This window comes from Chelmon rostratus, chromosome 21 (assembly GCF_017976325.1).
Source record: "Chelmon rostratus isolate fCheRos1 chromosome 21, fCheRos1.pri, whole genome shotgun sequence".
NCBI lineage: Eukaryota > Metazoa > Chordata > Actinopteri > Chaetodontiformes > Chaetodontidae > Chelmon > Chelmon rostratus.
Genome location: NC_055678.1, coordinates 15,313,432 through 15,334,481, shown reverse-complemented (window position 1 = coordinate 15,334,481; position 21,050 = coordinate 15,313,432). Strand labels below are relative to the sequence as shown.

At 43.4% G+C, this 21,050-nt stretch overlaps 1 protein-coding gene across 1 annotated transcript in view; it reads right to left on the bottom strand.

The window, feature by feature from the left end:
• Positions 1-4,153: 4,153 nt before the first annotated feature.
• The window catches only part of grid2ipb (glutamate receptor, ionotropic, delta 2 (Grid2) interacting protein, b), a 38,610-nt gene continuing 21,713 nt past the window's right edge, over positions 4,154-21,050 (bottom strand). The window contains exons 9-26 of the mRNA XM_041962855.1: positions 19,761-19,913; positions 19,441-19,596; positions 18,588-18,739; positions 18,093-18,227; positions 16,366-16,451; positions 15,942-16,092; positions 15,057-15,358; positions 12,973-13,716; positions 12,188-12,340; positions 11,067-11,154; positions 10,485-10,574; positions 9,256-9,452; positions 9,022-9,177; positions 8,858-8,944; positions 8,626-8,755; positions 8,132-8,250; positions 7,303-7,467; positions 4,154-7,036 (exon numbers count right to left, since the gene is read on the bottom strand). Of these exons, the coding sequence (XP_041818789.1) occupies positions 6,965-7,036; positions 7,303-7,467; positions 8,132-8,250; positions 8,626-8,755; positions 8,858-8,944; positions 9,022-9,177; positions 9,256-9,452; positions 10,485-10,574; positions 11,067-11,154; positions 12,188-12,340; positions 12,973-13,716; positions 15,057-15,358; positions 15,942-16,092; positions 16,366-16,451; positions 18,093-18,227; positions 18,588-18,739; positions 19,441-19,596; positions 19,761-19,913 (3,136 nt within the window). The 3' untranslated portion in view covers positions 4,154-6,964. The remainder of the gene's footprint in view (positions 7,037-7,302; positions 7,468-8,131; positions 8,251-8,625; positions 8,756-8,857; positions 8,945-9,021; positions 9,178-9,255; positions 9,453-10,484; positions 10,575-11,066; positions 11,155-12,187; positions 12,341-12,972; positions 13,717-15,056; positions 15,359-15,941; positions 16,093-16,365; positions 16,452-18,092; positions 18,228-18,587; positions 18,740-19,440; positions 19,597-19,760; positions 19,914-21,050) is intronic.

The window sequence follows — 21,050 nt, the reverse complement described above, 5'->3', positions numbered from 1 at the left end:
GAAGGGGGCGGCCTACGATGCCCTGTGCAGTTTTAACCACCCGTGCCAGTTGTTTCCTCTCCTGTGCCGAGCAGCTGCCATACCACACTGTCACACTAAGGCAGAGGATGCTTTCAACTGTGGCCGTGTAGAAGTTGACGAGCAACCGAGAGGAGAGTCCTGAGGACTCAGTTTCCTGAGGAAGAAGAGCCTTTGTTGTGACTTCTTCACCAGGCAGAAGTTGTTCATGGACCAGGAAAGATCAGATGTGATGTGGAGGCCCAGGAACATGATGTTGTCCACACGCTCCACCACTTCTCCTTCCATGACGAGGGGGGGTGTGATCCGTCTTCCTGGACCTCCTGAAATCCAGGAATCCAAAGTTTTTGTACTATAAGTTTAATAGCACAAAAACATAAAAATGAGCAATATATACAAAGAATGGTGAGGAAATAAACAATATACACAATGAAATGTACTGTTGGCAGTGACAGCGAGTGATACATGTACATGTTCAACTGCTCATTCATGGATGGAAATGGCCAGTCACTGGATGTTTTGCTGTCAGAGGGTTAGTGACACTGTGTGACTGCTAACTGTTCATCAGGGTGACGGCTGGTGGGGAGAAAGCGGTTGTTTTGGCGTTCAGTGATCTGTAGCACCAATCACAGGGGAGAGGCTGGAGCAGGGTGTGTCCAGGATGTGAGGGTCTGCAGTGACACTGTACTACAAACTGGACACACTGGATTACAAATACTTTCATGAACCCAAATACACATTCATCTAACATGCAGGTCAACATTTGACCCTAATTATTTAGGACTTGTACCTGAAAAGGAGGGTATTTGAATGAATCCTTTTTTACTTTTTATTTTTAAACTTTATTGTGAACATAAACACAGAACAAAGACAGATACAAGAGATTGGAAGATGCCAGGGGGTGCATCAAATTAAAGTATTACAGACAAATATTAAATGAAAACAGGAGTGAAATTATGAGGCCTTTGCAGACCATGTAGTATCTGGAGGATTCAGTTTCACTTTTTGATGCTGAGCTTACCCAATAAATGTTTCTTTTCTCAAAATGATCTCAAACTAATTGATACACATCAAATCTGGGTCTGTGTAGTTTTCATCACAAGACAGTGGGGCAAAGAGGGGTCAGTAGAAGGCAACAGGAAGCCCTCATTCTTGTCTTATAATGTCTTTGGTGGCTTAATCAGCCATGTTCACTTTTCCCTCAGCTGCTTTGCACAGTGATGAACTCTCCTGGAACATCACAGCTTCAGACACGATGATACTGTTTCTTGGTACTGTCATTGCACTTGGAAATGCTTTTAATGTGCCTCTGAGTGACCCTGTTGGGCTGCTGTTGTCACATCGCGGTGAGGTCTGTCTCGTCATGGGTTTTCTTGTCTTGTCATTTCCTGTTTTATTTTGAAGGTCTAACTCTCCTCTCGTTTCAGAGCACTTGCCCTTCCTCATGTGTCCCGTGTGTCCGCCCTGATCACCTGTTGTCTCCACCTGTTCCTGATTACCCTCCATGTGTTAAATAGTCTGCGTCTCCCTTGTCTTGTGCCAGTGTGTCTTTGTCCGTCGGCGATTCACCCGAGCCTGTCTTCCTCGTTTGTCCTTGCCACAGCCACAGTCTTTGTTCCGTAAGCTCTTGTATCCTCCTCGTGAGTGTTTTTGTTTGTAATTTTGATATTATAGTTTCTGATTTATTTTCTTAGCTTAGTCCTTAGCCGAATTGATTTCCTTGTTGTAGAGTGATTTTCTGTTGTTTCTGTTTTAGTATTTAGCTTCTAGTTCCTGCGCATTTTAGGAGAGTATTTTGAGTTTATAGTTTTCCTTATCTAGCTTCGGTAGTTCCTGTATTCATAGCCCATAGAGGTTTCCTCCTGTCGGAGTGTTTTTTGTTTCTTTGTTATTTTCTCTTTCTTGATATTCATAGTTATAGCCTTGTGCCTAGTATAATTTTATAGGCTATTTGTTTGTCACTCATCGAAGTGGATCTTGGGTTGAGTTCAATAAAGATCTGTGTATTCAAATCTCTGCGTCTGAGTCCTGATCTGAGTCCCGGCCTGACAGCTGTTCATTCAGAGTAATGTCACAAATGCATCCTCCACAATCTGTGGTGTTCCTGCTGCTGAACAGCATTTTATTCCATGTTGCACAGAGTGACACACATGAAACATGGAATCAGATGTTCACAAAGGTTCACACTAGACTTTCTTTCCTTCAAACTTTTCAGTGCAAAGGAGATTTTTGCCCTCAAAGAAATGAGTTTAACCCCCAAAGACTGAATGATTATTATTATGAAGCATTGTATTAATAGTATGATGCCAATGTGTTATTTGTATTTGACCATATCTGAATCAGGTTTTCAAATTATACCTTGTACATGATGTACAACACTATTTACATGTAGATTGCCATCATTTTTTACTTAAAGAAAAAAAAGTGTGATGATCATTGGTGCTAGTCAGTCATGTGTCTACAGCAGTGGAGGAATGTAACACAGGACACTTACTCTGGTACTTCTACAGTCCAGAGTTGAGTTAGTTCTTCTTAATCGAAGGATTTCCTAATAGAACTGTGTACCTTTAACTTTACTGCATCTCACAGGCAAATGCAGTTTGCCTGCTTCTACTCCACTACATCTGACAGTTTTAGTTACTAGGTAGATTAAACTACCAAACAGTGTATAAAGGAGTTGAAATTAGCACAACTTTGAACATCTACAGCCACAAAATGCGACTAAACCAGTAATAATCTTCCAGGAACATGATAAACCACTGACAGGGACCAGTTTTTATTGCAATCAACCAGCAGGTGGCGCTTGAGTCCACTACATTTTATTGTTGGGCCTCATGCACCTTGTACTCGCCATAAAGGTTTGGCTTCTTCAATTGTTGCACTATTTGTCAGCGCAGTCTGTCACAGAGTGGTGAACCCCTCCCCATCTTTACTTCAGAAAGACTCAATAAAATTTCTCAGTTTCAACATTCGACATGTTGTCTTTGTGCTTTTCTCAATTTAATATGGGCTTTAAATGTTTTGCATTTTTTTCTTGTATTTTGTTCTGTCAGAGCAGTCTGATGGCTGCCAGCCTGGTGTGAAGAAGTTGGTGTCAGAGGGGAAATGTGATTTCAGCCATTCAGCGGTGTGACCAGCCTGTTTCGGCCTTGTCATCTGAAATCACTACAGTGTACTTAATGTTTTATTTGATGTGGCGAACATTATTTGTGACCTGCGTTTTGTCAGTATTTACCTGCTATTTTCAGTTATGCCGGTTGAACAGCGCAGCAAGTTTGTCCTCATTTCAGAATGTAAATAGAGTAATAAATGGTGGGATTACTGATAGTTCAGTTTCTTTAATCGTGGGGACCACACCATACTTACTCTTTGATCCTCACAACTTTGGAATACAGTCGCAGGCCGGATTAGACGGTTTGGTGGGCTGGACCTGCCCGTGGGCCGCCAGCTGATGATCACTGTTTTACACTGAAGAATATAACACATGTAAAGAGCTCCTTTTGAAGGCTGACAGTTATGTCTGCATTGAGAGCATTGCGCTAACAGGACAAGTCTGCAGCCACGATGCAGCTCTACTGATGGTGGTGCTTTGAGCTAAATGGTAACTGTAGCATGCTAACATGCTCACAATGACAATACTAAACATGCTGATGCTGAACAGGTAGAATGTTTACCATGTTCACCATTTTAGAGTAGCAAGTTGGCATGCTAAGATTTGCTAATTAGCACTGAACAGCTGAGGTGAGAAACCAAAATGTACAAAATATAGAATCTGACCCAAAGGTGGCGCTATATGAAAAGTCAGGCTACCACCAAAGTGATAACAATTTATTCTCTGGGAACCATGACTTAACAAAATTTCATAGAAATCCGTCCAGCAGTTGAGATATTTCAATCTGGACCAAAGAATCAAGCTGCTAGCATGTCTAAAAATGACAAAATTGTACATGAAAATTAATACCGAGATGTTTTTTCTCTGACGCCATCGACCTCAAATAATCTGGTATATGCAGTATAGAAGGAATATTGGGGTTATAAGATGATAAGAGAAATAAAAACCCACATTCGTTAATAAATAATTCATCACGAGATACAGATAAGTCGAGCAGTTCTTACTTTCAAGCATGATATTTTTATAGATCAAAAACACATCCTTCATCTGAAAGCATTGAACAAAACATAAAAGGTCAAACGATCACAGAACATGAGCAACTTCCCATGAAAACATATAAAACAGTTATAAAAGGGAATCTGTAGGCAACCAATAAATAGACCTAACCAGACTAACAAATGTATATCTTTTAAACTTAAATATCCAGGGAGGGTAAATGCTACCAGCTGCACATCTTAATACATTAACTGCACCAACATGCAATTGATTTGGACAAGAAACACTGTCACCACACTCGTAGCAGCTAGGATTGCATTTTTACGAGATCAGAGTCCCCTCGTAAGGCTGACTAAAGCTGCGAATAAAGAAGAAATAAAACGGTAATTTCCTGATGACACTCTTGAATAAGAAAATAAACTAGGACTTGGAGGACACACAAGCATACGGTACAAAAAGATGAGCGGTGCATAGCAAAAACAGTCAATTTACAAACTCAACAATAGTTCATCAACATAAATACGACACAGCTACAGGTACACTGTAGATGAGTCATGAGATCACCATGACAATCAGAAAAGCAGGAAATGACCATTTACAGTAAGATGTTTTTTTCCCCCACATGCATTTGATGTTAAGTCACCCAGCAGCGACCCACTTGTTTAAACAGGGCTGCGTTCGCAACACTTGAGAAATACTCGATAGGACTAAGAGCCGTCCTCTCAGCTCAGCCTTTTCTCACTAAACCTGCCTTTTATCTTCCTGCTCTAATGGAAAGATGACACTAACCGTGGGGGAAAAAAGATTTGCTTTTCCACCCACACTTCGACTGAAACAGATGATTTTTCAGCCAAATTTCACCATGTGCTGATGTGGTCAGTGTTACCTCGCTGCAAAAGGTGCAACGCTGTTCATATGCAAATACATGTGTGTTACGGAATTCATTTGGATTTGACTTGAAGTCCTCACAGGCAGGAGAATCAATGCAATGATAAAAAGAAACACTGCTGATGCTGCCTGGCTGACAACAGATGACTCCCACCTGTTGTTCAGAGGCGTCCCAGTTCATCTGCTGCAAACTGGGCAGATTTCAGGGGCTGTTTATGATCAGGACTGAGTCCAGCTGCTGTGACTGGAGCCTAAAACTCAAGCAAAAGGGAATGAGGTCTTCATTCCTGATAACACTGAGCTGAAGCCAAAGTTAGCCGTGAACACCCGCTGGTTTACTAGCAGTATGGTGGCTAATGCGATGTTTCTATTGGTACATCTCACCATCATCTAAAAATACTGAAAATATGGAGGCCAAGAAAGGCGAAAATAATCCTAAACTTTTTATGCGCAACTTGTGAAATTTAATCAAGACTGAAATGTTTAAATACCACAGAATTTTAAATTATTGAAATATTACCATCTTTTAAAATTTAATTGCTTTAAACTTTAAAAGAAAATTTCTTTTTGAAGTTCACAAATTCACATAGAAATGTAGTTGTTGCAATGGTTGTAGCTGTGTTTCTCGCTGCTAACCCAAACCTTTATCTTTTATTTCTTGGATCAATTCCATTTTTTTTAATCTTGAATTTTGATATCTGAATTTCACATGAAGATCTAATTTGTTTCTGATTTTTTGACTCGACGATTATTTTTAGATCTGAAAATAAACAGCTGAATAAGTTGAACACAGGTTTTAATATAAATTTCTGAACCCTAAAAAATAAAAATAGATGAAAATTCACTTCAACTTTTTGAAATTGAACGAATTGAAATAACCAACTGGAGGTTTCACAGAGGGGGATTCAAATCATTTAATATGTCTATGCTATGAATTAAATTACATTTTTGGATTAGGAATTTACTTAAAATGGGTAAAAATTCAGAATTAGGTATCCTGTAAAAAAATTACAATCTTTATGGCCTTATTTTGCTTCCATAGCACTGATCAATCCTCGTCTGAGTTATGCATATGTCTGCTGCAAACGGCAAGAGTGAACCAGAGCTGGGTGTGGATGACTTTGACTTCAGCTGTATTAAGAGAGGAAAACTATTATCATTTTTTATTATAATTCCCGGAAAAGACGCCCTATAAATTCACAGTAGGTTAGATGAGAACGACCACATCTGCAATGTGGATACAGGATGTTGGAAAAAACTCCAATATCTACTATTTTTAAATCAAATCCTGCAGTCTGGGAGGCAGTGAATGCACCGCCGTGTGAACAGTCTGATCACTCTGAGCGGTCTGGCCAGGCTCTGCACTAAACTACACCTGTGAATCACCTTGATTCCAGATAACTGTCGTCAGCCTACATCTACGCTTAATCTTTACAATTTTCAAATATGATCTGATAGAAAATATAAACTTTATTTAGTCATATATTAAACATAGCAAGTAATCTGTAAATATTCAGACCAGTCGCTTTCACTGCTTGCATCTCATTTTAATGGAGCATAAAGATGCACTGGAGCCATCACATATACATAGATGCTTTTTTCTAATGTATCTTTTACTGTCTGCTATGTAATGTGCATTAAAAAGAGATGTAATGAAGTAAAGACTGGCTTGAGTCGTCAGTGTGCGGTGAGTTCCTGTTGACTTGTGGACACCTGAATGTTTCTGCTCTACCCAGCACCTGAAATAACAGCAATGCTGCACACGGGGCACTCATTAACTGTTGTGATTATCTACACGTAGATACAGTGTATTTCCATTCTGTTTGCTATAGATGATGTGGTCTCGGTGTCTCTGTGTGTGATCTTGGCACTTTGGTTGTGGAGAGCGGAGTGAAAATGGAGCCGACCGGCCTGTCCGTTTGGCCCGATGCCCGCCCAGACGTCTCGCTTCTACCAGGCCAGAGGGGAAGACAGTCTGGGGCTTCTGGGGTTTTCTGGAGTCTGGGTCTCACTGAGAGCTCTCTGCAAGACAAAACCCATAATCTCATCTGATTCATGCTTATATTTCCATATTATTTTCAGATTCAGAGCACATTTGGTTGCTCCACAGACAGCAGCACTTTGTGCTTAATCACTTTCTATCCGCAGGCTGCTGCCACTAACTCCGGTTGCTGAATACCTGAATACCTCAAACGCCTGCTGCATATATCACAATGTGAGCTGCTCACCTTCAGGAACAAGTCACATTTATCCTGGCTGGTTCTATCCACACTACTGAAGGAGCTCACCTCAAACTTGGACATGAAGTCTCCGAAGATCCCGAAAAAGGCCTCTGTTCTGGTGGACTTGCTGTCCTCCCCAAAGTAGGAGGCCACTTTGGAGAACTCCTCCATGGCTCGAGTCTGCAGGGACTCCAGAGACTGGATTGCAGGGTGGCTGTTCTCCAAAAAGCTCTGCGGGGGGATTTTTATACATCAAAGTCAGCTTGCGGGAATGTAGCATCCAGAGTTCTCAAGCTCGGGACAAAAAGTTAGCACATCGCAGCCTCTGTTTCTTTGATTCTTACCATTCGTTTAAAACTGTCAACAAAACTGTCAGGATGAACTGTGTTTCATCTCACTTCCATGAGCCTGTGATTTTAGTCATGTTTCACTGTGTTGAAGTGTCCTGTGATGTTGTTTCAGTCTTTTAGACCCTGACAAGAAAGCAGTTTCTGAACCCTTTTCATCATTTGGCAGGAAAATGGTCAGAAAATTCAAAAACAGCTAGCTTAGCATTAAGGCTGGACATGTTACGTTGCTTATTTTCAGTTGTTTTTACACTTCGATTTTTCAAATTACACAAACAAGGTGTAACATTTTAATGAGTGAGTTCTAGAGGTGCTGGGAGGCAGATTTTTCTACCTTTTGCCCAAGCCAGGCTAATTGTTCCCCCTATTTCCAGTCTTTATGCTAAGCTAAGCTAACCACCTGCTGGCTCCAGCTCCATATTACCATACAGACACGAAACTGGTATTGATCTTCTCATCTAACTCTCGGCAAGAAAGCAAGTTTTGCAAAACCCCACAAATTTTCTTCATGTTTGATGTGTGTTGCATATTTAAAGCAGCTAGCGTACGCTCATGACGGAGGCGAAGTGGTCCTCGGAGGTGGGCGGGATCTTCAGACAGGCCGTCCTGATGTCCTGGATGGTGGAGTGAAGGTCACTCAGCTCTGCTGTGATGGCCCGCTGGTTCACTGAACGAGTCACATGGAAATATGATGTGATGCGTTACCAAAACAATAGCAGTTATTAAACACCTGCACAGCGACTGCAACACAGCAGTGAGAAAATTTACAGATCAGACTTTTGACGACCAGGAGTCTGGTTTTACAAAGTCGCATTAACATATGCACACCATTATCTTGAGTCATTTAAAGACGGGCATTAGAACAGTCATTTGAACAAACACAGCATGAATCTCCATTAAATTAGATGCTTTTGACATCCAGTGCACCCTGTACTCTATAGAAAGGAGCATTCACAGGATGGAAGGACTGCATTCTGCTGCTAAACGATTTTCAGGAAGGAAAGCAGGGTTTAAGAGCTCTGCTGCTGGATCAGCGTCGTACCTTTGGCTGCCAGAGGCACTGTTGTGAGGTCTCTGGAAAAGTTGAGCAGCTCAGGGAAGTGTTGGCACAGAGACTTGGCCAGAATGTGGAGAAAGGTGGATTTCCCGTCCACTGTTTTGGTCGTGCTTAGCTGCAAGCAGATGGAAAGAACGAATAACCAAGAGGCACATTTGAGACGCACATAAAGTGGGCTGAAGCACAGGTTGACACCTGTATGCTGTCAATGCTGTACCTCTGTTAGGAAGTTGATCTTAAAACTGGTTGTCCTGTGGCTCTTGGGCTGGCCATTGTTCAGGTAATTCCCCATAGCAAGTACAAACTGTGGGCAAAAAAAAGCACTTCATAACCGCTATTAACACCTGGAACATGACGTTTTTCCCTGCTCTGGATGTTTACCTCCAGGATTTTGGCCAGTTTCTTGCTGCTCTTCAGCTCCACTGAAGCCTTGTAGATGTAATCATACGCAACCTTCATCTCCTCCGTCCTCTCCTGCAGGGTCGTCTTGAAGTGGAGGCTCCGCAGACGGGTCTTATACTCAGGCACCATCAGCATCTGAGACGTAGAAAACACTCATTTGCTTAAATCGTTCCATCTCGCTTGCTAAAACTTTGGCGTTTTCCGTGGCTGTACCTGGAAAATGAACTGGTCGGGCTCGCTCAGCTTGGCCGGGTCCTGGTCGAACTGCTCGTACTGTTTGACCTCGTCGTCGTCGGGGGCGTAGAGCAGCAGCTGCTTGATGTGAGCGGGCTCCAGCCTGTCGGTGGTCATGTTCATCAAGACCTGACGCAGCTCGGTGGTGGAGAGCTTTAGATGGGCAATGAGGATGGCTGCAGAGAGGAGGAGGAGGAGGAGGAAGACGTGGAGGATTTACGTCAAAGTGGATCACTGTGTTCCCGACAGCAGACAAAACCTTTCATCTCCCTCTGATGATGTGCAACTGTGTATTATTCATATTTCTATGTTTCTGTGGTGTCAGATTGATTATGAAATCCACAATCCCAGTATCAACCTGGTAATTAACAACAGTAAATGAGGTATAATATGGGTGTGATAATTGCAGAACAAGTCCGTCCTACACAGGAAACAATGAGATGAGAACATGCAGGTTTTTGTAAAACCTCAATTCAATTTTCATAATGAAGCGCTACTCATACTTAAGCATGTTAAAATATGAAGCAAAATAAAAGTCAGTACACTAAAAAACGATCAAAGCCAAATGCAGTTTCAGAAACTGTGAGCAAGTCATCTAAAAGGTTCTGACAGTTAAAGGACCAAGAGAGTCAGAAAATAAGGCATTTAATTTGACATTTAAATGGAAATTTGTGATTTGAACAATAAAACTTCAGAACTCACTTTGCTGAAAAGCTGCTTTTAAAGAGACTTTAGCGAGATATAGCAGGCTTTTGATTATTACTGAAAAGTCTCCTGTACGTTCAATGATCACTGTCACCATCATGCACCAACAGGTAATATCTAATGTCTAACAGTGATCAACATGTGGAACCACTGTGGTGCTCAGTGTTGAACAAAATAACACCAGTAACAATGCAGGAGCACATAAAATGAGATTTATATCCATGAAGCTATTGCCCCAGTGCATGCTGGGAGGGTTCTAACATATCGACCTCATATATCTGCCGTCAGAACACACATTAATTGATCATAGTTTCAATTCATTTAGTCTTTATTTCATCCTTAACAGATCAATCTTCAGTAGTGTTACTACTGAATAAAATAAACAGGATTATTTTAGCTTGATAACAACATGCTAGCCTGAGTTAGCTGAGCTACTTTTGCAGTGTGTGTGTGTATGGGTGTGTGTTTGTGTGTGCGACATGCGGCCATGTTTTCGTACTCACAGGCATTGTAGGCTTTCTTGTGAGACAGAATTTCCACCACGTCTTTCTTTTTAAAGTTCTCTGGCAAGAAGGCTGGCTCTGGAGGAGAGACTGATAATTTCAACAAACAGTGTAAGGATGTGTTCTCCAGGCACCGGGGATAAACACACACACACACACTCACACAACCACCCATAAACACAGACACACTCACACACACACGGTGGCTAGATGTAGCAGGTTGATGGGTTAATAACACAGCACTGCTATTTGAGTTGCTAGAGGTCAGAATGTCTGCTTCTCCCCTGGCAGAGCTGTGTTATTACTGAGCAGGTGGTGGGGGTGGGGGGTAATGGTGCCTTATGGAGAACAGATGAGATGAACAGGTGCAGAACAGCTCCAAAACAGGTTATGGTGAACATCTTAACTGTGAAGGTACAAACAAAACAGGAGATGTCAATATATGAACACATAGATTGACCTTTAAACTAGTCCTTGGATGGAATATCATCACTGTACGACGCTGAGCATGATGCACATGAAGATAAATGCTATTGATGCTGCAGTATGATGAAGGCCGAGCACAAGCAAACAACTACTTACTGGATCTGCGTTGAGTCCCAAAGTGCAGATCAAGGTCCAAGTACTTCACCATGTCAGTGAGCTTGTCGTAGTCTGAATCCTCTCCGAGCTAAACATAGACAAGGACACACTCTGTACTCTCCAGACACGTCAAGTCTTTGTAACCTAGAAGCAGCTGTCTCAGAAATCCTTTTTCTATGCAATCCTATTTCCAAAAAAGTTAGACGCTGTGTAAAACGGAAATAAAATGACTGAGCCTTTCGAGGATGCTCCTTTCATACCCAATCATGATACTATCACCTGTTACCAATCAACCTGTTTACCTGTGGAATGATCCAAACAGGTGTTTTTGGAGCGTTCCACAACTTTCGCAGTCTTTAGTTGCTCCTGTCCCAACATGTTTGAAACGTGTTGCTGTCATCGAATTCAGAATAAGCAGATATTTACGAAAATCAATGAAGCTGATGAGGTCAAACATGAAATGTATCGTCTTTGTTCTGTGGTTCAGGAGGTAGAGCCACTTATCCACTTATCAGAAGGTCGGTGGTTCGATCCCTGGCCTCGGCAGCCTACATGTCAAAGTATTCTTGGGCAAGACACTGAACCCTAAATTGCTCCTAAAGCTGTACATCACTGAGTGAGTGTGTTAATGCTCGTAATGAGCAGGTGGCCTACCTACCGCTGTGTGAATGGGTGAATGCAGGCTTGCATTGTAAAAGCGCTTTGAGTGGTCGTCAGACTATAAAAGCGCTATAAAAGTACAGTCCATTTACCATTTTCAATTGAGTAGATATCAAAAAGGATTAGCAAATGATCAGCGTCCCAACTGTTTTGGAATCAGGGTACACAGACTTTATCTACACCTGGTCGTAAAGCGGGACAGAAAAGTGCAACATTTCAGTAGTTATGAGCAGATGAGATCCACCTTGTTTTCTGTTTACAAAAGATGAATCTCATGACTCATCAGAGACACAGCAGAGTACATGAGTAGGTCTTTCCAGAAATGTAGGAGTGTGAACATTCACAGCCAAGGTGGGAACAGTCACAAGTTCAGTTATTGTTTACTGTATTTCAGATACTTGGCTTTCCAGACGGAGTCGTGCACGCTTTATCGAAGGCTAATGTAAAAGTTCACCACTCACCTGACCCCATATGGTTCCCTCAGAGTTCTCCACCTGCTCCCAGCGCAGCCTCTTCACACTCATGTGGTTGGCGTCCGAGGCGTGGTGGCCTGGCTTGGGCAGCGGAGGTGGGTCACAGGGTGGGGGCAAGGGTGGAGGTGGGGGTGGCGGCGCCTTGGAGATCAAGAAATTATAATTATTTTAAAATTCACTAGATTTTTTTAATCTGTAAATTCTTGCATAGCACACATACGGCAGCTCACAATTACAGTTTTTTACTCAAACTCTGCCGTTTGAATCATCTCCCCGCTGAGTGCCAAGCCCTCAGAGGATGCAGTGCATGCATGAGTTGTTTATATTCTCTCCACCAGTCGCAGCAAACAAAATAAATTAGGCTCGGCCCAAAGACAGCCGACCTCAGGTCCAATCACACTCAATATGGCACCATGTTTAAGCAGATGCTGTCTGTAATATATACTGTCATTGTGATCTTATTCTGCTCTCTTGAAATGTGTGAGAGAAGCAACCATCGGGTGAACTGCCAAGAGATGCAGTATGGTTTTTGTTCTGTCAGTCTCAGGTCTACCATTTGCATTCACACATTATGTGATGCCAAATATAGCAGCAAAGCTTTAAAGTATGAGCTTGCGTGATGTCACTTCTTGATTTTCTATGACACTTCTGTTGCTAGGCACTGTTGCACCCTGTGTTTTCACTTTCTGTGATTTTGCTGATATCTCAAGTGTGTCATGTATCCCGGATCGGAAGCCATATTTGACATCACTCATCCTGTTTTAAGATGTTACCTGGTGCGACTGGTGTTCCTGCCGTGGGGTTTCATAGGTTTTAGTGTGACTGGGGAGGGTGGAGTGAGAGGCTGGAGGCTGGGAGAGCAGCGAGGGGACCTGGCCCTGGGACGGGCTGTGATCCTGCAGGGACGGTGGCAGCGGGCCCTGGTAGCTGTGTTGGTGGTGGAGCTGGTGGTGCCTCTGGAGGACGAGCTGGCTCGGTCTCAGCGGCTGAGGGGAGGGCTGCGGGGACGGCTGGTGGATAGGCTGGGGCTGGCTGAGCTGCCGGGGGAGGTAGCTGGGGCGGGACGGCTGGGAAGAGCGCAGGGTGGTGGAGACCAGGGTGGTGTGGATGTGCGAGAGTCGGGTGGAGGTCTGGAAGCGCTGGTGAGCTTTCTCTGCTTCTTCTCTTGAGGGGAGCACTTTGTGTAGAGGAGAGCGGCTGGACAGGAGGGTCCTCGGAGGCGGGGGAGGAGGAGGGATGATGGGGTGGTGGGGCTGGAAAGGCATGCGGCTGCGGGGCACGTGCTCAGGGGAGAAGCGGACTGGCGGCAAGGGGTCAGTGAATTGAACAGGAGGAGGTATGAGAGCCTGGAAAGGCGGGGGAGGTGGGGGGCTCTGTGTGGGAGGCGGTGGGATGGGTTCAGATCCTGAGGAGTAGGAGGGAGAGGAGGCCTCGTCACTGCTACTGTGATCCTCGCTGCTGCCACTGCTGAGCTGCCGGGGCAGGAAGCCCAGATCCTGGTCCTCCTGGAAACTCATCTGCAGGGTGAAGGTGCACCATCAGACCTGATAACCACAGCTTCACCTCCACATGCTCTAACACACAACTGAGTTGAAATAAAGCTTTTAAAAAATGCATTGTGGCCTTTTTTAGTTTTAGAATCTTGCTTCTGCGTCTGCAATGTTTCTTTTTTTATCTACTTATGGGACAGAAAATCATAAAAAGCAACAAATTAAAATAACTGCTGATCTACATAATTGCAAAACACATGCACTTAAATATTATCAGCGCCCCATCTATCTATGGAACACAAGCCAAGTAATGCAATAATGTGAAGCTGACTGTAAAATACTGAAAACCATCCTATAAAGATCAATTTAAAAGGAGGAGCAGTGAATTATGTTAATGTGTTGCTCTCCACGTCTCCCAGACGACAAACACCAAACTACCCAGACAAAGATGTACCACAGCTATGTTTGCTTGGTGACTTGACGTCAGTCAGCGCCGCATTATAACCTTAAATTTCTACTCAGAAATAAGCAGATAAAATTAGACTCTACTGTATGACCGAGTATCATGTTTTACTTACAGGCACCCCTCTTCTTCTGAAACCATGACAACCACCTTCATATATCTGTTCATGTGACACAAGTGTTCATTGTAGCGTACATTAGAGCTGCTCTAATGTAAACATGCAACACTACAACGTAATTACTTCAGTGAGATGTGAATTTGCTTGTTATTTCATAATAAGCAAATGCACAACAGTGAAATTGCCTGTAAATGTTGCTACAGGTAATATTTAAATGTCAAAAACAGCAGTAAAACATTAACTACAGCATGAGACCTTATGATTACCACGAACAAGCAACAGCTTCCAGTTAAATAAAGACAGTGTTCTTTGTTGCAGTAAAGGTAAAGTAAAGTATTACTGGACATAAAGCCAGCCAATCATTTATTCACAATCCCAGATGTTTGCAATGTGTCACATTTCATTTAATTTAATTTTTTTACATTTAAAATGAAATTTTGAAATAGAAATAATAATTAGCATTCTTAGCCTCCTCCCATTTCTCTGGAGGAGAAGGTAGAGGTATGATCACTTTATCCTGTGTGAAGATCATTGTGGTCCCCCATCATTTATTCTCAAAAAAAGGACACCTGTAGCAAACTGCTAACTCTCACAGGCACTGGTTCAGTGAAAGGAATAATCAAAGCTGAACCTATAATTTACAGTGTCATGGAGCAAGGAATAACAATATTCTAAAACCTATGCTTTATAACACAAAAACAACCCTTTCACAGCGATACAAAGCATGGCCTCTGTGTGTATGCATATGGCTGATGATGCAGTCGATCGGAGGCGGGTCTTCCTCACCTCCTCATAGTCGTTCTCCCCGGGAACGAAGTCATCCACCAGAGTGACCCGGTGGCCCAGCTGCTCGCTCAGAGCGTCCAGGAACTTGTCTGTGTCCCGGCTGCGAGGCGGGCGGGAGAAGGTGAAAAGCTTCTTGCGGCGGGTCAGCGTGTTGGGCCCGCCATCCGAGTGCTGAGGGGAGGCCGGGGGGCTTTCCAGGCTGACGTAGGGGTTGGAGTCTACGCTGCTTTGGTGGTGGATCTCGTACACAGGCGTCGGGAGAGGCTCTTTCCAGGACAGTGACAGGCCAGATTTACGGTTACCTGTAAAGCAGGAAATCAAAGATGGATGGTGTCAGCATGGTGCATGTCTGTATCTGACGCTCTCATGTTTACACCAAGAACTTCTAACTAGACAACTTGACTTACAGTAGATATTATGCAACTTATTCCCTCTAGAAATTACGTATGTGTGACACTCTTGGTCACGTTGTCGCCTTGAGGATCCTTTCATCTGAGAGGTTACCATGGCAACACAATGATAAACTGCAGATTGTAGACTTTGAATGGTTTATAACGTAAACAGAAATCAGTGGTTCTCACGCCATGTTCACATCGGATTGGTAGAAACCAACTGGTTTAAACATCCAAAATGATTTTATCCGTGTTAAATCAACCGTATTTGAGTAGATCAGAACATGGCATCAGTCATGTGTCATGGAGGCCCAAAGGTATGGAGTCTTCATTCCTGCTGAATACTGTAACTGATTTCAATAATTCACTCTCCAAATACATCAAGCGGAAATGACACATGGTTGTGAACCACTGAAGTGTCTGAAAGCACGTGCACATTGTGTGTGTGTGCATGTCACTGAGTGTTAGGGCGTGTGTGTCGGCCCCAGAGTACCTGTGAGAGGGGGGAGTGTGAGGGGCGAGAGAGAGCGCCCGTAGGCCTCAGTCTGTGCCGGGCCCTCGGGCTCTGCCGAGGAGCCGCCCTGCAGTGGCGACACACTCTTCCCTGCGTACACGGTCTCCAGCTCCGTGTACACACCTGTCATCTACGGGTGGAGGGCATGACCAGCGGGTTAGCACACGGTCGCTGTGACACATTTGCTTTGAAGGTCTGCTGCTTTTAATGCGTTTTGGGAAGAATTTGCAGACCGCAGGTTAACTGCAGCCACGGATCACATTTAATACCACATGCTGAATTGCAGTAATCATGAGCAGACCTTCAAATGATGTGAGACCAGAGAGCACATGTAACATATGACTAGCATTCATTATGCCAGTTGCTGAATAGCAAGGCGCTGAAAAGCTGCAGTTATACCTACATGACTGAGGTCAGGGGACTCGGGGAAAGAGGTTCCATCTCCTGACTGCCTCTCCTCCGGGCTCCCAGATTCATCCACATGAATTCCTAAAGCACAATAAGGCATGAACAGTGACACATGGACGTAAGCCTCCTACTCCTTCCATCCACCCCACAGCAAGGGGAAGAGAGGATGGAGTGGAACAGAAAAGCATGGAGGAGCAAAAGCCAAAAGCTTGGCTCCTGGAGCAGGAGTCAGCAATGGCAATGGAAAACAGGAGAAACCATGAATGAAAAACCTGATGCCTCAAACAGCCTCAGCTTGAAATAAACACTGATGTGCTTCCAAACTGATTGAGGACATTATCAAAAGCAAACACAGCAGATATATGGACTTAATGTATGAACTGGCAATGGTAATTTCTGTCTTATGTGGCCTCTTTCAGAAACAGTCTACTGCACTTTCTAACAATTACACACATTCCCACCTGGGAGCTGACCAGTGCAAACACAGCCTTATTACTGAGCGACTGGGGGTTACATATGTTCCTCAAGGGAATATTAATAGTACAGTAACTCCTGACAGGAGTTCATGTGCTGCAATAATGCTGAATTAATAATGAAGGGTAGATGAAAAAAAATTAGCTTTCATAACAAAGCAATAATCCCCACTTAGACTACAGTTGAAGTTAAACCTGTATTAACTTATCTGCTTGGGGGCAGTGAAAACCAGTTGTGAACACTGACAGATCATCACCTTCTCCACAAAATGATTAGCAAACAGCTGCCTATTGACACATCTAGCTGTTATCAGCAACATTAACATTCATTTAGAGTTGTATTTCTGTCCAGTTGATGAATGGAAGTCCAATTTTATTCTCTTTTAGCCCTGCTCTTGGTCCACACCAAGTCGACTATTGAGGGAAATATCTGGCTCTTTAGCTGCTAAATGTTCCACTAGTGTTCACCAGCTACTCACTCACTCTGTCTGTCTGCTGTTCAGTGTTGAGCAGGTAGGGTACAGTGGGTTTATCAGAGCTTTTACAGCTGTAAACTGCCTGCTGCAGCTGCAAACATTGCTACAGTTGTGTCTGGACAGCTAAACAATGAGTTGAAACTCAATATTCTCCATAAAGGGGAGCTGCAGATTTGAGTAAATTCATCTCTAGCGAACCCTACACGTTGTCCTTTGATATGTTGTTCAGCACACATTCATGGTCTCAAAATGAGGAACTGTAGTAACTTTGATCCCCTGACTTTTCATTTGCGCCATCATCAGGTCAAATTTTAGCATGCAGACGTTAGCAGTTAGCTCAAGCGCCACTGTCAGCCACAGCCTTACAGAGGCACTGGCATGGCTGGAGACACTTTTTATGTTGGGCTGGGCAACACATCTGTGATTGGCTGAAGAGTGGGATCACACTCAAGGAAAGTTTTAAGACTCAAGTGTTATTCAGGTCAGACTCACGCAATAGTCAGCAATGTTTAAAGCTCAGCAGTGCCAGTCAGTGAGGTTTTAAGAGAAACGGATAATAATGACTGAAATAAAAGGTTTTGATCTCCCAGAACAAGAATCATCTGTTCAGGTGAGTGTGTTGTAAATTCCCATTTGGGTGAGAAGTTTTTGACCCAGAATGGAGCTGGAAAGCAATTAAAACCTTGGTATAAAACCAACTCCACGGAGATTATGTTGATTTTGTGCCACAGGGCAGTAAGTCCTTGTTTTTGTTGTCGTTATGTGCAGCGTACCCATTCCCAGGTGAGTCCCGATGATGCAGTCGTCAGAGCTCCTCTCTCGGATGCAGCCGCGGTACGACGTACCCGTCACGCGCATGGAGCTGCTGCGCCGGTGGTGCTCGGGACCTGCGTCAGCCTCCAACGCTGCTGCAGAACACACACATACACACACATTCAGCGTGCTGTTGCTACTCACAAGCTAATTAAGCACAGCCGCTCCTTTGTGCCTGTATTAAGTATAAAAAACATAAAGCAGTTAATAATAATAACTATAAGCCTGATTTCAATTTCATCCACCATTTTTTTAAATAATATAATTTTCCCTATTTTTAATGATCAGGATCACATGATATGAATGTAACCTGGCAAAGATGAGCTCAGTTATAAGATTCAACTGTGAGAAAAATCCTGTTTCTTTTCAAATCAAACAAGCAACTGACTATCAGCTGATGCTGTAAGTGTATTCTCCTGAATGCAGATCATTTCCATGTTGCGTTCTTGGCTCACCGCTGCTCTTGAAACCCAGGAAGCGTGACAGCTTGCTCTGGCATCGCTCCTGTTCGTCGTAGGTCAGTAGCTGGTGGATGAACTGCCAGATCAACTGTTTGGCCGGAGTGTCCAACACCGGAAACACGTCCACTATCAGAGTGTCCACGTTCCTGCAAGTACACACACACACAATGCATCGATCGAATGCAGGCACATACTCACAATCTTTATATAACCAAGCCCCGATTACTGCTGGATAATCGATTTAGCTTTGATTTATATTCTTTGCTGTAATGACACATATATCCAAGACTGAGATCAAGGATGAAAAAAGATTATGTAAGGGTGGGAGGATAACAGGGATTGCAGCTATGGTAGGATTCATTCCTTCGAGTGTTTATAGTGTATGCACATACCGCAGAATTCACTTGGTACTGTATTTTGCTTATAATCCTGCAGCATCACGTGTTTGCATCATCTGCAGAGCTAATGCTCCATCCATCTCTTCCTCTCGTTCAAGCCTTCATCCTTGAGGAAATGTTATCAGTGCCAGTTAGGAGGAATAAACTTCCTCCTTAGCTGTGTGCATTTCTGTCGTCACTGCTTTTCCTCTCACTGTCCATCATTAATTTTCTCCATCTGTCTCTTAAAAGAGCCCTTAGCAGCCTGATATATTGAGTATAAAAACACAGTTTCCCAGGCAACAGCTAATTTTCAGTACAGTCAATGTAAGCTTGCTAGTTATCAGTCTTACCACAAAGATAGTTTGACAGATGCTGAAAACTGAACTTAAAGCTCAGCTGGTACTCCTCATCCATCCTTCCATCCTCTCTGTCTACTTCCGTTTAGAGATCGCTTCCATCCCACTTACCTGTGCTGGAAGAAGGTCTCCAGGGCCTTGCAGACTGTGTACCTCTCCTGGATGGTCAGCAGGTGCTCCAGCTGCTGGCTGAAGGTCCGCCCGTGGACTTTGATGCTCGGCGGAAGAATCTCTGCCACCCACTGCAGAGAACTGAGGGCTGGAGACCTGGATGATGGAAGATTAGCATTTTTTCCCATGCCTTATTGTTTTCCAGCTTCACTCAACAATGCATTCGACAGAGGGGTCTGATGTTTGTCTGCTTGTCCCTGCAGACGATGAACTGCTGGAAATGTCAAATCAAAATGTCAGGTTTGATTGTGTGCACTGACCTGGAGCGTGGCAACGTGGTGGGGGCCAGGCTGGGTGATTCCTCTGGGTCGGTTTGGTCTGAGGAATAGTCAGACGGACCCTCCTCCACCACCAGTGTGGGCATTGCTCCGCTACCCTGCAGCATAGACACCACCTTCTCATGGGAACAGTTCCTAGAGAGAGACAGAACAAGAGGGCGAGCTTGAGAGGGACAGAAGTATTTGATGGACTTTTGGCTATAAAGCACATAGACTGGAGTAATTAAATGTATTGCATGACCTCTAACTAACAAAGGTGTGTCTCTAGATGCAAAGGTCTGCATTCACCGATGAAGACTATGAGATGCTGTTGAAAAATCTGGCAAGAGGGTCTTTGAGATGATTTGTCTATAATTAAAAAGTAATATTTTATACAAAAAAATAGATAAAACAGAAAGTGGGATTCTCTAAATGAGACAGGTAAACCTGGTAACGAGAAGACATCAATATCATTATTAGAAATATCAGATTTTCCAGTATTTTGTAGATGCCATACACCATATGCTCACTTTGTAAACACACTGAAAGCTCCCACATATCTTGTACTTTATTTTCTTTCTCCCTCTCTGGTGAACAACTCTGTTTTGCTGATCACCTCCTACTGCCGCTGCACTGTGTTATCAGGCAGAGCAGCAAAATTATACAGCGCCAATCAAATCAGTACATCAGGCAGCCATGGGAACAGCTCTGCGATTCACATGGCTATCAGGGTGGCAGAATGAGTAACACTGTTTCTTCACGCAGCACTGGATATATTGGCTGATATATTGTTTGATATACTGCGTTTCCTGAGCTCATATAGGTACAACTCAGTTCCTTCCACGCTGAATTTCTTATCTGCGCTCCCACGCTCACATGGTGAAGATTCAGAGGCAGAAGGTCAAGAAGTTGTAAAGTCCACAAAACAATGATGACTACTCCCACAAGAAAAATTCTGTTTACATAAAGGCTGAGTTCACGTGCATCGCCTCATACATCCATACTGTACCTGCGCCATCTAGGGATAGAGGGTGCACAGTGATGCACGTGTCAAGGTTAAAGGAGAATTCAGTGACTCAGATTTAAAAGCATAGTTTTGGAAATGATGCTTACTCACTTCCTTGCAGAGAATCAGAATGAGAAGATTGATACCACTCATGTCTACATGCTAATAAGGAAGCTACCACCAGCAGCCAGTTAGCTTAGTTTAAGACTCTGCTCCATTCTTTTCCAGCACCTGAACCCCTGTAAAACCACAACCTGCCATTTAGAGTGTCTGCACAGACTAAACAA